Raw genomic sequence first — 14261 nt, 5'->3', positions numbered from 1 at the left:
CCTTCTGACCCCGTGTCCACCAGTGCTGGGGCTTGAAGGGTTAAATCCCCACTCAGGATTGTAACTGGGAGTCGTGTGGCAATATGTGTGTGTCCCACGTGAATGTTATGACCCCCCCTTAGCCCAGTCTCTAAGGGCGGGTGTTGTCGTTTTGGCCGTTTGGGGCAGTTTTTCTGTATGTGCTCTTTTGAGCTGCAGAGAAAACACTCCCCGCGGACCAGCCTCCTCATTCTGTCAGTTGTTCTCATTTTGGCCCTGTGCGTCTCCCTAGCAACGTCAGCAGGGGGAGCTGTTGCCCCACGGAGTGCTGCGGCTGTGGAGCGTGATGAAGGCGGAACCTTTTTGAACCCGGAAGGGAGAGGGACGGCGCGTGCCTGGCCACGTCCTCCGCCTCGCTCCCGACAGCGTTCCTCCAACCGATTGTCTAACTGTATAACGAGATCGATAAGCCCATCTAAATCCCGCGGTTCTTCCTTAGCTACCAGGTGCTCCTTCAGGACCGACGACAGTCCGTTTATGAAGGCGGCGTGGAGTGCAACGTTATTCCAGCCGGACCTCGCAGCTACGATGCGGAAGTCGACTGCATATTCGGCTGCGCGCCGGCGCCCCTGTTGCATTGACAGCAGCACTGTTGAAGCGGTCTCTCCTCTGTTAGGGTGATCAAAAACAGTTCTGAGCTCCCTCACAAACCCAGTATAAGAGGCAAGGAGCCGTGAACTTTGTTCCCAAAGCGCTGTAGCCCAAGCGCGTGCCTCACCTCGAAGCAAATTAATCACGTAAGCCACCTTGCTGGCATCAGACGCGTACATCACGGGACGTTGTGCAAAGACGAGCGAACACTGCATAAGAAAGTCCGCGCACGTCTCCACACAACCTCCGTACGGCTCTGGGGGGCTTATGTCTGCTTCAGGGGATGGTGTGTGTGTGGGGGGGGGGTCGTTGAACGACCAGTGGAACGTCTGTATTCGGCACCGGGTCGGCAGGAGGAGGAGCTGCAGCAGTGCCCTGAGCGCGCGCTTCCACCTGTGCGGTGAGAGCCTCCATCCTGCGATTGAGGATGATGTGTTGCTCGGTCATCAGGTCCATCCGAGCGGTAAAGGCGGTGAGGATGTGCTGCAACCCACCAATCACGCCTCCACCCGCCTGCACTTCAGGCAGGGCGCCCTCTGGTGGTGGGCCAGCAGTACCTTCTCTTCTGGCGGCCCAAACAACACTGATTGTTTTATTGATGCAGGGAGATCATTCCACAGAACAGGGGCACGATAAGAGAAAGCTCTGTGACCCTCAGACTTCTTATTCACCTTAGGGACACAAAGTAGTCCTGCACCCTGAGAACATAAAGCCCGGGCCAGTATGTAAGGTTTAATTAGGTCAGCTAGGTAGGGAGGTGCCAGCCCATGAATAATTTTATAGGTTAGTTGCAGAACCTTAAAATCTGATCTCACTGGGACAGGAAGCCAGTGAAGAGACGCCAAAATGGGTGTAATGTGGTCAAACTTTCTGCTTCGTGTCAAAAGTCTGGCTGCAGCATTCTGAACCAATTGGAGACCCCTAATGCTAGACTGTGGTAAACCAGAAAATAGAACATTGCAGTAGTCCAATCTAGAAGAGATGAATGCATGGATCAGGGTCTCAGCATCAGCCATAGACAGGATGGGATGAATCTTTGCTATATTTCGCAGGTGGAAGAAAGCAGTCCTAGTAATATTTCTAATATGGAGACCAAAGGACAACGAAGGATCAAAAATTACCCCAAGGTTCCTCACTTTGTCAGTGTGATGTATGACACACGAGCCTAGGCTGAGTGTTAACTGGTCAAATTGATGCCGATGTCTCACTGGACCAAGAGCCATCATTTCAGTCTTTTCAGAGTTTAAAAGTAGGAAGTTTCTAGACATCCAACTTCTCACTGATGCAAGGCAATCTTCTAAGGATTTTATGTGAACGAGATTACCAGTAGTTATCGGCATATATAACTGATTATCATCTGCATAGCAGTGAATAGTAATCCCAAAATGCTGCAATATGTGCCCAAGGGGTGCTATATAAAGGGAGAAAAGCAGGGGGCCTAAGATATACCCCTGAGGAACCCCAAATTTCATGTCACTAAGGTTAGAGGTAGTGTTACTGTACATCATAAAACTGCACGTTTTATGATGTTGTGCGCACGTTTTATTATATTGTGCACACGTTTTATTATGATGTAAAACATGCACTCAGTATTGTCCTGACACATAAATGTTGGCTTTTCGCCCTATTGATGTTTCAAATCCCGCAAAACCTTGGAGAGGTCGCCGTGCTGCGAGATCTCAGTAACATTGAGAACTGTATTGAAATGCTCTGATCACACTGCACTTTAACCTGCTGCACACAGACAACACCATTAACATCGCAACATAAAACTATTTTTATATTGTGCCTAAAACTCTCGTGAATATATTCTCTGGGTTTATAGACGTTGTTATTGCATTGGTTTTATGTAAACATGCGAGAATCACAGGCTGTCTCTCCATTATTTTCAATGGGAGCTGCTGTGAGCTACACTCACTTCTTGATCATGTAGTTCTGGGGGAAAGTGAAGTTTGCTCTTTAACGTCTTGATTATTGTTCTTTACAACACTGTTTGTCCTCTTTGTTCCAGACTAATATATATAATATGTCTGAAATTTGGTTTGCATTTATTAAATTCCACACAGATTAAACGTAACAGACACGGATTATTTGTTATAATTGTTTTAGCATGTTTTCAGGGTATCATGCTGCAGTCTCTTATTAACATGATGAAAAGCATAAAAAAAATATTTTTGGTAGTTTAATATTAATTTACAACTGTCATTGTGTTGATTCTCTATATGTTGTTTGACTGCAGCAACTCTCTGGCATGCAAGGGATTATGGGATACGTCAATAGGCTGAATGAACACTACTGGCCAGTAGATGGCAGTAGAGACCTTGAAAACTTGCCAAAACAAAATTCCAGATAATCTGTGTCTGCTACATTTAAGATGTGTGTAATTTAATAAACACAGACACAATAACAACGTCTATAAACCCAGAGAATATATTCACGAGAGTTTTAGGTACTAGAGTTTAATGCTGTTGTCCGTAGAGCCTGATCAGAGTGTTTCAAATGCATTTCTCATGCCGTGAACGTACTGAGATTACTCTATCCTACCCATAATGCACTGCTGGGCACAGCATATATCCACACTAAAACTTTAAAAATTAGCGCATTACTTTAAAACTAAAACATATATTTGATATTTTCACTTTATAAAACTTCAGACATGACATTAATTTAAATAACTTGTCTGAAATTAGTTTGGGTAAAAGTTGAGCCATAAGTTTAAAATGTATGCCTCTGGATGACTTGGGTGATATTGCTCACGTATCACTATGGGGTAAAAAAAAAATAAAAAATTATTAAATATATATATATATATATATATATATATATATATATATATATATATATATATATATATATAGTGACCATGTTCTCCTTTGCCTACAGAGGATAGAGTGCTTTCTTCGTAAAGCAGCTCTTCTCTGTTTTGCAGAGGGTAGAACTACACATCAGCTACGAGACATTTAACAGGTAGTTGCCCAACTGATACCTGTATTAAAAGCCCTCTTATTCTGCACTCTTTACCTGTATTAATTGCACCTGTTTGAACTTGTTACTTGTATAAAAGACACCTGTTCACACACTCAATCAATCACACCATGTCCACCATGGCCAAGACCATATATATATATATATATATATAGATATAGATATAGATGTAGATATAGATATAGATATATATTCCACCCTCAGGTTACAAATCAATAGCCAACAAAATGAAAATAAAAACTCAGAAAGTACAAATACATTATCAAATAGTTTGCTCTTGCCAAGCTGTAGATTGCACAACCCTGTGAATTGTAATGGTATATTGACTCTGGAAAAGTCAATAAGCCAGTACAATAAAGGCTTTCTTCCTCTTCCCGTCTAAGTCACTTTAGCCAAGATCTTTCTGAATGCCACAAAATATTAAAGGTAAGCCAATACTATCAACAACCATCTGTATTTTATTTAGGGTTTTGTGAATAATTTAGAAATAATTGTCAGTAATTTCAAAGTTTTTAGCCAAGTCCATAACTCAAATATGCATTGTTTCGCATATAGCAACTAACGATGAAACAGTGAGGGTGCAATATAGATCACAACACAGGGATTTCATTAAAAATAAATAATATTTATATTATTTAATATATCAAAAAACATTTTTTGATCCTATCATACTAGGAGATGCAAATGTACCAGCTGAAGATGTTATTCTACTGGGAACAACACTGTACGGGGGGGGGGGGGGGGGGGGGGGGGGGTTGTCATTTTATAGTACTCATGTTCTTCTTTTCATGTCCACGTGCTCACATTTTAATCTTTGGATAATTTGTAATTTCTTTATTTTGGAGATTTGTTTGTGATATGAGGGAAAACATCTGGAAACCAGCTTTTTTATGCATGTGTAGAATTTAATCTAGCCTTGAAATTGTGGCAATATCAGACTAATAAATTTGTTCCTTGTATTGGCTAACTATGAGGCAAGTAGACATATTAAAACACATGGAATGTTAACTAGGCTAAAAATGTGTATGCAATCTTTTATTATTGTGTAACTCTAAAATCTCTATGTTGGTCTGTGTTATAATCAAAAGTTATCAGAAGTCATTTTAAACAGGAAGAAAAATAATTGTCTTCATTGCCAACTGTGATTGAAGAACACCAGACTGAAAGGTGTGTTCAGATTAAGAGCAGATGTTTAATTTGACTTGACAGTTAATTTGGTGCTGATTCAGATCAATTTGATAACCCCAGAAAGACACTGTTGACATACAGTGCATCCGGAAAGTATTCACAGTGCTTCATTTTTCCACATTTATAGCCTTATTCCAAAATGGATGAAATTTGTTTTTTTTTTGCCTCAAAACTCTACACACAATACCCCATAATGACTATGTGAAAAAAAGATTCAGAGAGAGATTTTGAGGAATGAGTGCCATTTTGTACATGTATATATTGGCTGATATATCAGTATTGTAAATTTAATCGGCATTGTATCGGCCACTCAAAAATCCATATGTGTTGTCACTTTAGATTAAAATTTTTGCTCAACCTACTGTTATAATTGACCAACTTAAAATTTTGATTCAACTCAAAATTGCTAGTTCAAATAAGCTCATCAAAAATTTGTTGAAAACACATTGCATTTTTATCATTGTGTGATACAAGGTTACTCTGATTCTTACAAGGTTAGGACCAGAAAGGATTTTGGGTTTAGGATCTTGCTTCAGGACATTTTTGCAGACATATCTTTTCACCAGCTTCTGGGCTTATAGGTAAACTGCTCGACCACATGAGCTGCATTTGCCTGCAAGCAGGGGTTATTTATTTGATCATTAATTCTTCAATCTTTTTTTCTACTGCTTATTTTAATAATGTTTGTGGTTGGGGCAGAGCCTATCTATGGTTACCACTCATAAGACACAAGAGTTAAACAAGCTCAAATAAAATTTGTGGAAAGATGATGCATTGCATAATGAATATGGCTAAAGTATATAAACCAAAAGGGTGGTGGCTCAAATCACCTTTTGTTTGTCAAAATGTGTCATATTGCACTATGGGTGAGGATATCATGAAAGCAATCTGCAATAATTCAAAAATTTTATTTTCCAACAAGTTTAAGTTAATTGAATTTGCAATTCTGAATTGTGACTTGAACTTAAAATTTTAACTTGGTCAGACTTAACATATACTGAAAAAAGAACCACCTTTAAAAGCATTATAATTGCTAAAACCTGAATGAATTAAGTTGTCTAAACTTAAGCTTGTAACTTACAAACATAGTGAATATGGCTAATGTATATAAACCAAAAGAGTGGTGGCTCAAATCCTCACCCTTTGTTCATCAAAATGTCACAAATTGCACTATGGGTGAGGATATTGTGAAAGCAATCTGCAAGAATTCAAAAATTTTATTTTCCAACAAGTTTAAGTTCATTGAATTCACAATTCTGAATTGTGACTTGATCTTACAGTAACATTTTACCTTGGTCAAACAACATACACTGAAAAAAGAACCAACTTTAAAAAAGCCTTACAATTGCTAAAACCTGAATGAATTAAGTTTTAGCAATTGTAATGCTTTTTAAGTTGGTTCAACTATTCTCTTTTTTCAGTGTAGTAGTATAAATAAACTGTATAAATCTGTTTTGAGATATTTTGGTAAGTGTTTTGTTTTATTGTTGCAGAGGATCAAAGATGAGAAACATCAGAGCAAAGACTTTTATACTGTTTGGAGCTCTTGGTCTGCTGATCCTCCATTTATACAAAACCTTTACTGAACATAAATTCGCCCAACAGGTAAAACTGAGAAATGTTGGGCAGAAGAGGCCTCTGAGCAACAACAATCACTTTATATATTCCTGGAAAGGTTGTCATAGGAATGAAACTTGGGCAAAGATCACAGACTTCACTTCTCTTCCTACAAACACCCAGGACTTTCTTTACTATCGTCACTGTCGTCATTTCCCTATGCTATTGGATGTTCCTGACAAATGTGGAGGAGCCAACAGATCTTCTGAGGTTTTTCTTCTGCTGGTCGTCAAAAGTTCCCCCGTGAACTACGACAGACGGGAGGTGCTACGCAAAACCTGGGCAAAAGAGAGATTACACAACGGTGTGTGGATCCGACGGATCTTCATCTCAGGAACGATGGACACTGCTTTTGAGAAACGAAGGCTGAACAAGCTCCTCAAACTAGAAGGACAGGAACACAATGATATCCTCCAGTGGGACATCAATGACTCCTTCTTTAACCTTACCTTGAAGCAGATCCTCTTCCTGGAATGGATGGAAAGAAACTGTCCACATGCCCGCTTTCTCCTGAACGGTGATGATGACGTCTTTGCCAACACGGACAACATGGTGGAGTATCTCCAAGGTCTCAAAGACAATAATGGAGATAAACACCTCTTTACAGGTCACCTAATTCAGAATTCAGGGCCTATTAGATACCAATGGAGCAAGTATTTTATACCAGTTCAGGTGCAGGAGTCGGATTATTACCCTCCCTACTGTGGAGGTGGAGGCTTCCTCCTGTCTGGTTTTACAGCTTCAGTCATATATAAAATGTCCCATTCCATTACGGTTCATCCCATTGATGATGTCTACATGGGAATGTGTTTAGCCAAAGCAGGCCTCGTACCTGTATCTCATATAGGTGTGAAAACAGCAGGACTGTACATCCCTTCTGACAAACTCGATGAATATGACCCTTGCTATTACAAAGAAGTCTTACTGGTGCACAGATTCCTTCCAGCCAGTGTTTATCTCATGTGGAATAGAATACATGACCCATATCTGAAATGTGACACTTCAAAGAAATCATTTTTGTAGCACTGATGCCTCACAGCAAGAAAGTCATTGGATCATTTCTCAGCCTTTCTGTGTGGAGTTTGCATGTTCTCCCCGTATCTGCTTGGGTTTCCTCCGGGCACTCCAGTTTACTCTCACAATCAGAAACATGATTATTTATGGTCTGCTCCTTTCTCTGCCCCTGACCAAGACAGCATCTCTATATCTGGAGTTGGTCCCCTAGTGCCGGACTGTGGCTTCCCGCTGCTCCTAGTGGTTGGATTGTATCTAACTGTAATTAGGTTGGGTTAAATGCAGAGGACAAATTTCATTGTATGTATGTCCAATGATAGTAAAGGCCCTTCTTCTCGTCTTATTCTTAGGAATTTCAAGGAAAACTCAGTTGAAACCTTCCTTCTTGCATTTTGCTTTGAACTGAATTATGTATTTTTTTACCCACTTGACTCCAATCCTTCAACATTTTACATCTTACTTACAAACTGAGGGGTGTACTAAAAAGCAGGAATAGCTAACATGGAAGGCAGTTGCAACTTCAGTTGCAACAGTCAGTAACCTTCAATAATGTTCCATAACTTCCTGTCTTCAATAATCTTTTTTTAAAATTACTTATTTTTAATCATACTGATTTACATTTTTGTGGGCAGCATTCAAATGTGGTTATGATAATATTATAGCAGTGTTATTGAATTGAATTTATTAGACAGCCATGCAACAAAATTTCATTCATATACAACAACAAAACTCATAAACAAAGCAGTCAAAGAAAAAAGACAGTAAGAAAAAAAATAAACAATGTACATGGTGCCTAAAGGTGTAGGCAGAAGAAAAGCTTATCAATGCCTACACCCCTCCATGAAGTCAAATCGAACAAGGCACATGTGCGTGTTCATAAATGTTCATTTCTCAACAAAATCTGAACGACACCAGCTCATAATTACAATTATGTGACAATGCTGTGGTAGAATTCTTGATCTGTTGGTTGGTAACTTTCTTGTTAACATTCCAGCATCATTCTGGAGTGTCTACCGTATTTTCTGCACCATAAGGCGCAACGGATTATAAGTTGCGCCCTCAATTAGCCGATACTTAACCCTTACAAAAGGCGCACCTGATTATAAGGCGCAGCTTCAATTAGCGGGTACTTAACCCTTACAAAAGGTGCACGCTAAAACATATAGTCTACAAAAAAAAAAAAAAAGGTCACAGAAGCAAAACGGTGAGTTTATTTGAACTTTTTAACAACTTTGAACTACCGGTATTTAACAACATTGGTACTCACATTATTTTTTATTATGGTTCTGTCACAAATCCATCGAAGTCTTCATCTTCTGTGTCTGAATTAAAGAGCTGGTCTTCTAACTGTGGCCACCTCGCTTTGTTTCTGTGGAAACTCCGTTTGGTCTTTTTAACTTGGCGCAGTTAATTTTCTTGTTTCCTCTCGCAGCTGCTCTGTTCCCATGGACAACCACGTAACTGATAGCCTGCAGTTTGAACTGTGCCTCATCAGCATGTCTCTTTGCTGGCGCTATTTTCAGGGGTCCTTAGACAAACAAATGTTGTTTTGCAGGATACCTGTAGTATACGGTAATTACCAGAGGAGTGGCAGAGGTAAGTGTACGTACCACTGGACTCACGGACTCTTCTCGGATTGGTTTATCGCTGGCAGTGTACGTACTCTACGCTACCAGCGTACACACTTTACGTATTACGTAATGTTCTCCGATTGGTTTATCACTGCCAGGGTACGTACTCTACACTGCTAGCGTACGTACTTTACATATTACGTCCTTGTGTCAGCGGGAAATGGTCCGATATTCCAACGGTCAAAGACAACGTCGGTCGTTTTTACAGATTTTGGAATTCAGTGCGCACATAAGGAGCATCGGATTATAGGGTGCACTGATGGTTTTTGTGAAAATTTAAGGCTTTTAGGTGCGCCTTATGGTGCGGAAAATACGGTACATATGAATGTTCCTACAAAACTGTAATGTGTTGCTGCCACTTTAAAGTAATGCACAATCAGGGTTTGACTGCTCGCTGGGAAGGTATGTTAACCTCAAGACTCAGTGTTCAGGGTCACAAAAGTGGCTGTTTTAAGCTGGGTGGATCACCATGGTAACTCATACTGCAAAATTAACTTGGCCTGGAATAGGTTATGGATTCATCATAAATTAGCCTTTGGAGCACCAATGACAGAATAAATTTAGTAATGGCGCAATATGTTCTAGTTAGTTATGGAATGGGATATTTATTGAACTATATAATGCTGCTTTTAAGTAATACAAAGACTGAAATAGAAAATGGGAGAGGTTTAGTTCATTGGTATTTACTGTATAATAGGTAATCGTTAATTTACATAATAATTTTGCTTTGATGAGTGGTAAAATATATACTGTATGAACTTATTATATTTACAAAATAAGTACTTTTTGCCAGCATTCCACTCTTGCATTATTTGCAGCAATGTTGTTGTCTTCAGCTGTATTGACATCCTTACATTCTTTATAGTTCTCTATAAAAATAACATGTTCCTGCTTTCTGAAATATACAGCACCTTTTTTTTAACAGAGGAACAGTCAAACAATACCATACATGACCTTCTTCTTTTTCTTTTCTTTTTTTTTTAAACGACAATGTGCCAGAGCCTGTAGCAGGAAGGATGTTCAATAATTAAAGCTGATTATAGTTGTCGTGTTTGGTTCTGTGAATTCAGATGACTGCCACTGATAGTCATGTACCATTTACCTCTAATTGCAGCTTCAGCTTTTGTCAAGGCACCTCATACAAAGAAACACCTGTTTCACAATCCTGTGTCCATCTATGCTGCACAGAGGCCATTTGTATCCATGAAAATATCTTTTTTGTTTACTGTTCAGTATGTCCATTTACTGATCGTAAAATATTAGAACACAAGAGGACACGATTTTATGCTATGGATCTTGGAAATTGGGATGTATTGCATCATCTGCGAGCACTACGTATCCTCAGTGGTTGTGTATATATCAAAACTGCAGGGGTTTGTGTAAACCGGTGTCACTGACCGAACGGTCCCCTCGAAAAATTGGTCCGCCCTGCCTTCACTGCACATAATGCAAGTTACTGGTTGAAATAAAAGGATTAATAAATTAAATAGTTTTGACTGTGTTGAATGTGTGCTCTCCAAAGTAAAGGCCAAACAAGGTCGATGTCCACTGGATTCTAAGAATTGTGACATATGTTACCCTGTAACATGATAACTAAGCATGACAAATGGTGCAAACTATTCTTCTTTAGAACCCTATTAACCCAAACAATAATTTGAATAATTTTTTACTGAAATTGGAGCAGCTTTAACTTTTGACCCCTGCACAAACTGAAACTGACTTTTGTCACCATTTGTGTTGTTTTCACCCAATAACTCCACAACATTCACTCATAGATAGTCCAAACTATATCTTTTTGGAATTGTTATGATCAGACAAATAATGTAGTACAGTTTTTAACATGATTGGAGCATTTTTACATTTTGACCTCTGTGTAATTCTTCATTGACCCCTAGCTGGCTACAGCTACCACCGTGGAATGGTTATCATACATTTTTGTGTAGGCCATAAGAGGCCATAAGTTATCTGAAGAGGTGGAGCACAATTAAAAGGAGTGAGCAAAAGCAAATAGATGGGCAATCTGTACTCCTTTCACAGATTCGTTAGTTTAAAAGGATGTGCCAGTAACTCAGTAGTGATAAGAAATGGGTGCAGTATATTAGAAGTGTAGCAGAAATGGAAGAAATGTGATGGTCAGATTTATTTAATTGCTTTTAGTGTTTCACATAGAGTACTTTGACATTTAACTTGAGCAAGAAAAGGTCCCATAAATGTAATCAACCTCTATTCTATAAAATCTGTCTGGAGTAGGCAGTTCTAAAAAACAGAGTTACCATACAAGAAAGGAGCACACAGTAAATGTTGCAGAGTAAAATTTACTCTGCAGTGATAATATTTGGTCCCAGTCCAAATCAAGTTAACTATACTCTATCACATTGTAAAATCAACTCTCACTGGAGTATAAACACTTGGTTTGACAAGACAGTAAAGCTGATTTCACTTTATAATAGAGTGTATTTTACTCTATTTAGACTGTGAGCAAATGTTATCCTGGCAGAGTATGTTTTACTCAGCAAAATTTGCTGTGCAGTGAGGGAAGCCATCAAGACAACTTTAAAGGAGTTATAGGCTGCTGTGGATATGACTGGGGAAACTGTGCATAGTGAAATTTTGTCTGTTTTATTACCAGTTATAGAGCTTCCTAGTGGAGTGGAACACAAGACTTTAAATAAATAAAACTAGGCTCAACCTTCCCACGTGACCTTTGACAAACTAGATAAATTTTTATAACTTTTTTCTTAAAGAAAATCCTTCTCTGTTCCACTCCAACATGAAGCTGTATATTGGGCTACACAACATATATATTTATTATACACTACTTAGACATGTAGATAGATATTTGATTACCTTACATTCAAATTTAATTTAATAAAACTTAATTTAATTAAGTGTGTGAATGGACTGCAATTCTATAGAGCTTTTCCATCCAATGTACGTTACAGTGATGCCTCACATTCACCCACACACTGATGTCAGCTTGGACCTTGCTCATTGGATGCCATGAATCAGTGTGTGATGCCTTTTGACAGTAGCTGTCAATCTGTAACCATGATGACATGGACGGTTTGATTTTGTTTTCACACACTTTCTTGGTTTATTCTCAGACTAATCTAAACTTCTGTTCTTATTTCACACCAGCCTTCCAATCATTGTCTTTGTACCCTCTTGTTAGTGGCACTACTTCACGTGCACACACCTGCCCCACATTGTGTTTATGAACACAGTTCACATCCACTTTGTCCAGTGTGTGTAGAATTAGTTGCATTATCTGATTTTAACCTGCTTTATTTGGGTCTTTTTTGGATGTTGGACTTAGTCACCTAAGAAACAGTACACAGTCATTAGTACCTGTCTGGGGTCCATTTGAGTTGTTAGTTTGTGTTTATATTTCTACCATTTGTTCTGTTACTTCACTTATTAGGTTAAAAAGTCTTCCTTCACACTGTCACCACTGATCAAATAGAGCAAATGTGGTCACATTTCTAAGTATCAGGTGTGTAGAAAAACCAGCCCAGTCTCATGTTTTTTTTTTTCATTTTTCGTACTAAAAAAAATCCCATCACGAAAATTTGAATAATTTCGTGACGGGGTTTTTTTTTAACTCACTATTACTAACCCTACTCCCACCCCCAACCATAACCTAACTCTACTTTGTGCTGCTGAATAACGACATGCCGTGAGACTGGGATGGGAAAAAAATGACCTCGGCTTTAAAACAGTCAGGTTTACCAACAATAATATGAACAAATTTCCATAAAAGTAGTTATTTTTATATAGATTTGCATGGGGAACTTGACACCAATTTTGACTGTTGACTGATCATAACCAAAATTAAATAAATTCTTTCCATCCACAGCCTAATGCACCTGCCAAGTATGATCAAAACTGGATTTGGTTTTCTCAAAATAGCTTTGTAACATACATAGACACATAGCGACAAAGGTGATCACATCAGCACACACTGGTGGCACTAATAAAGTCTGGATAGGACAATGCCTACACCAATGCATTGGAACAATAATTCCAGGTTTGTAAAAACTGATCAAATAGTATTATCACAAGTACATGCCTACAGGGACTCCAGGAGTCAGCGACTCCCAAGGTCTGGGGCCTCCGTGGGGGAAGGAACAGTAAAACCTTGTTCCGCCACATAAAGGATTAAAGGGAAAAAGTCCTATTGGAAATCTGTTGGTGAAACAGTTTATTTAATCGAGTGGATTTTATGGTGTTGAAAATAAAAGATAGGAGGAAGAATTAAGATAGTCTAGGGGTCAGGGACCCTATGGATATTGTGTATTGTGGGGTTTTGGTGTGATTTTGACAAACTCAATGTGACGGACAAACAGCTATTTATAAGGAAAGACTGTAACACCGGCTCTTTAAGAATCTGTGTTATCACTGATGACTTTGATATATGTACCATGGATGTCTGTTGTAGTATGTGTGTGAGTCTGTGTCCAGGGTGAAAAGAAAAATTCTTTAAGAGATAAATCTATTAATGAAACAAATGTCTTCAGATAACTCAAAAACAATAAATAACATCACCTTCTTGCTTTCCATGTTAAATGATCATATAACTTGGATAAAGTGGTTAGAATATGGTTAACTTTTGCGCACCAGATTAGTGGAAAAGCAGGTTAGTTTTGCCTATTTAATATATTTCAAGCAAAAGGTAATCAAAATTACATACCGGTAAAACAATAAATGACTGGGTTTATCATTGTGAATAGTTTTATGTGGTGTTGACTTGTGTATTTATCTTCTGTAAATATGCTTGAGTGTAATGGGACACAGGTCATTTTTGGACCTGTGGACGTTTTTTCTCATTTTTATTTGAGAAAAGCTAGTTTATTTTGCCTATTTAATATACTACAAGCAGCCATGATGTTGGAAATGTGTCCAAAAGCTTTTTCAGACTGTGAGCAAAGGACTGATCTTGAAGTGCTGAGGGAAGCTTCAAATCCCCCCCCCCCCCCCCCTCCTGCCACTCCACACCCCCACAACTGCTTGAGAAAAACTACTGTAAAGTGTTATCGGTTTGTTTGGGAACAGAGTGATTAAACACTCAAGTCAGAGAGAATAAGGTCAGAGAGCTGACTGAAAGGTACGAGAATGTTTTTGGACCCTCAACTCTGATGGGTTTAAGTTGTCAGGATGGAACTGCGACACTATGTGTGTTATTTTCCGTGGATGATA

At 38.9% G+C, this 14261-nt stretch overlaps 1 protein-coding gene across 1 annotated transcript; it reads left to right on the top strand.

The window, feature by feature from the left end:
- Positions 1-6306: 6306 nt before the first annotated feature.
- On the top strand, positions 6307-7443 carry LOC117518110 (N-acetyllactosaminide beta-1,3-N-acetylglucosaminyltransferase 3-like). Its single transcript, XM_034179172.1, has one exon. The coding sequence runs from the start codon at positions 6307-6309 to the stop codon at positions 7441-7443; it is 1137 nt and encodes a 378-aa protein (XP_034035063.1).
- Positions 7444-14261: the final 6818 nt, after the last annotated feature.

The sequence above is a fragment of the Thalassophryne amazonica genome, chromosome 10 (genome assembly GCF_902500255.1).
Source record: "Thalassophryne amazonica chromosome 10, fThaAma1.1, whole genome shotgun sequence".
Classification (NCBI taxonomy): Eukaryota; Metazoa; Chordata; class Actinopteri; order Batrachoidiformes; family Batrachoididae; genus Thalassophryne; species Thalassophryne amazonica.
Note: the sequence above shows the minus strand (reverse complement) of the source record. Positions and strands in the feature narration are given on the sequence as shown.

What these genes read in the sequence shown, in the direction of transcription:
- LOC117518110 (XM_034179172.1), top strand. Translation starts at nt 6,307, where the DNA reads ATGAGAAACATCAGAGCAAAGACTTTTATACTGTTTGGAGCTCTTGGT.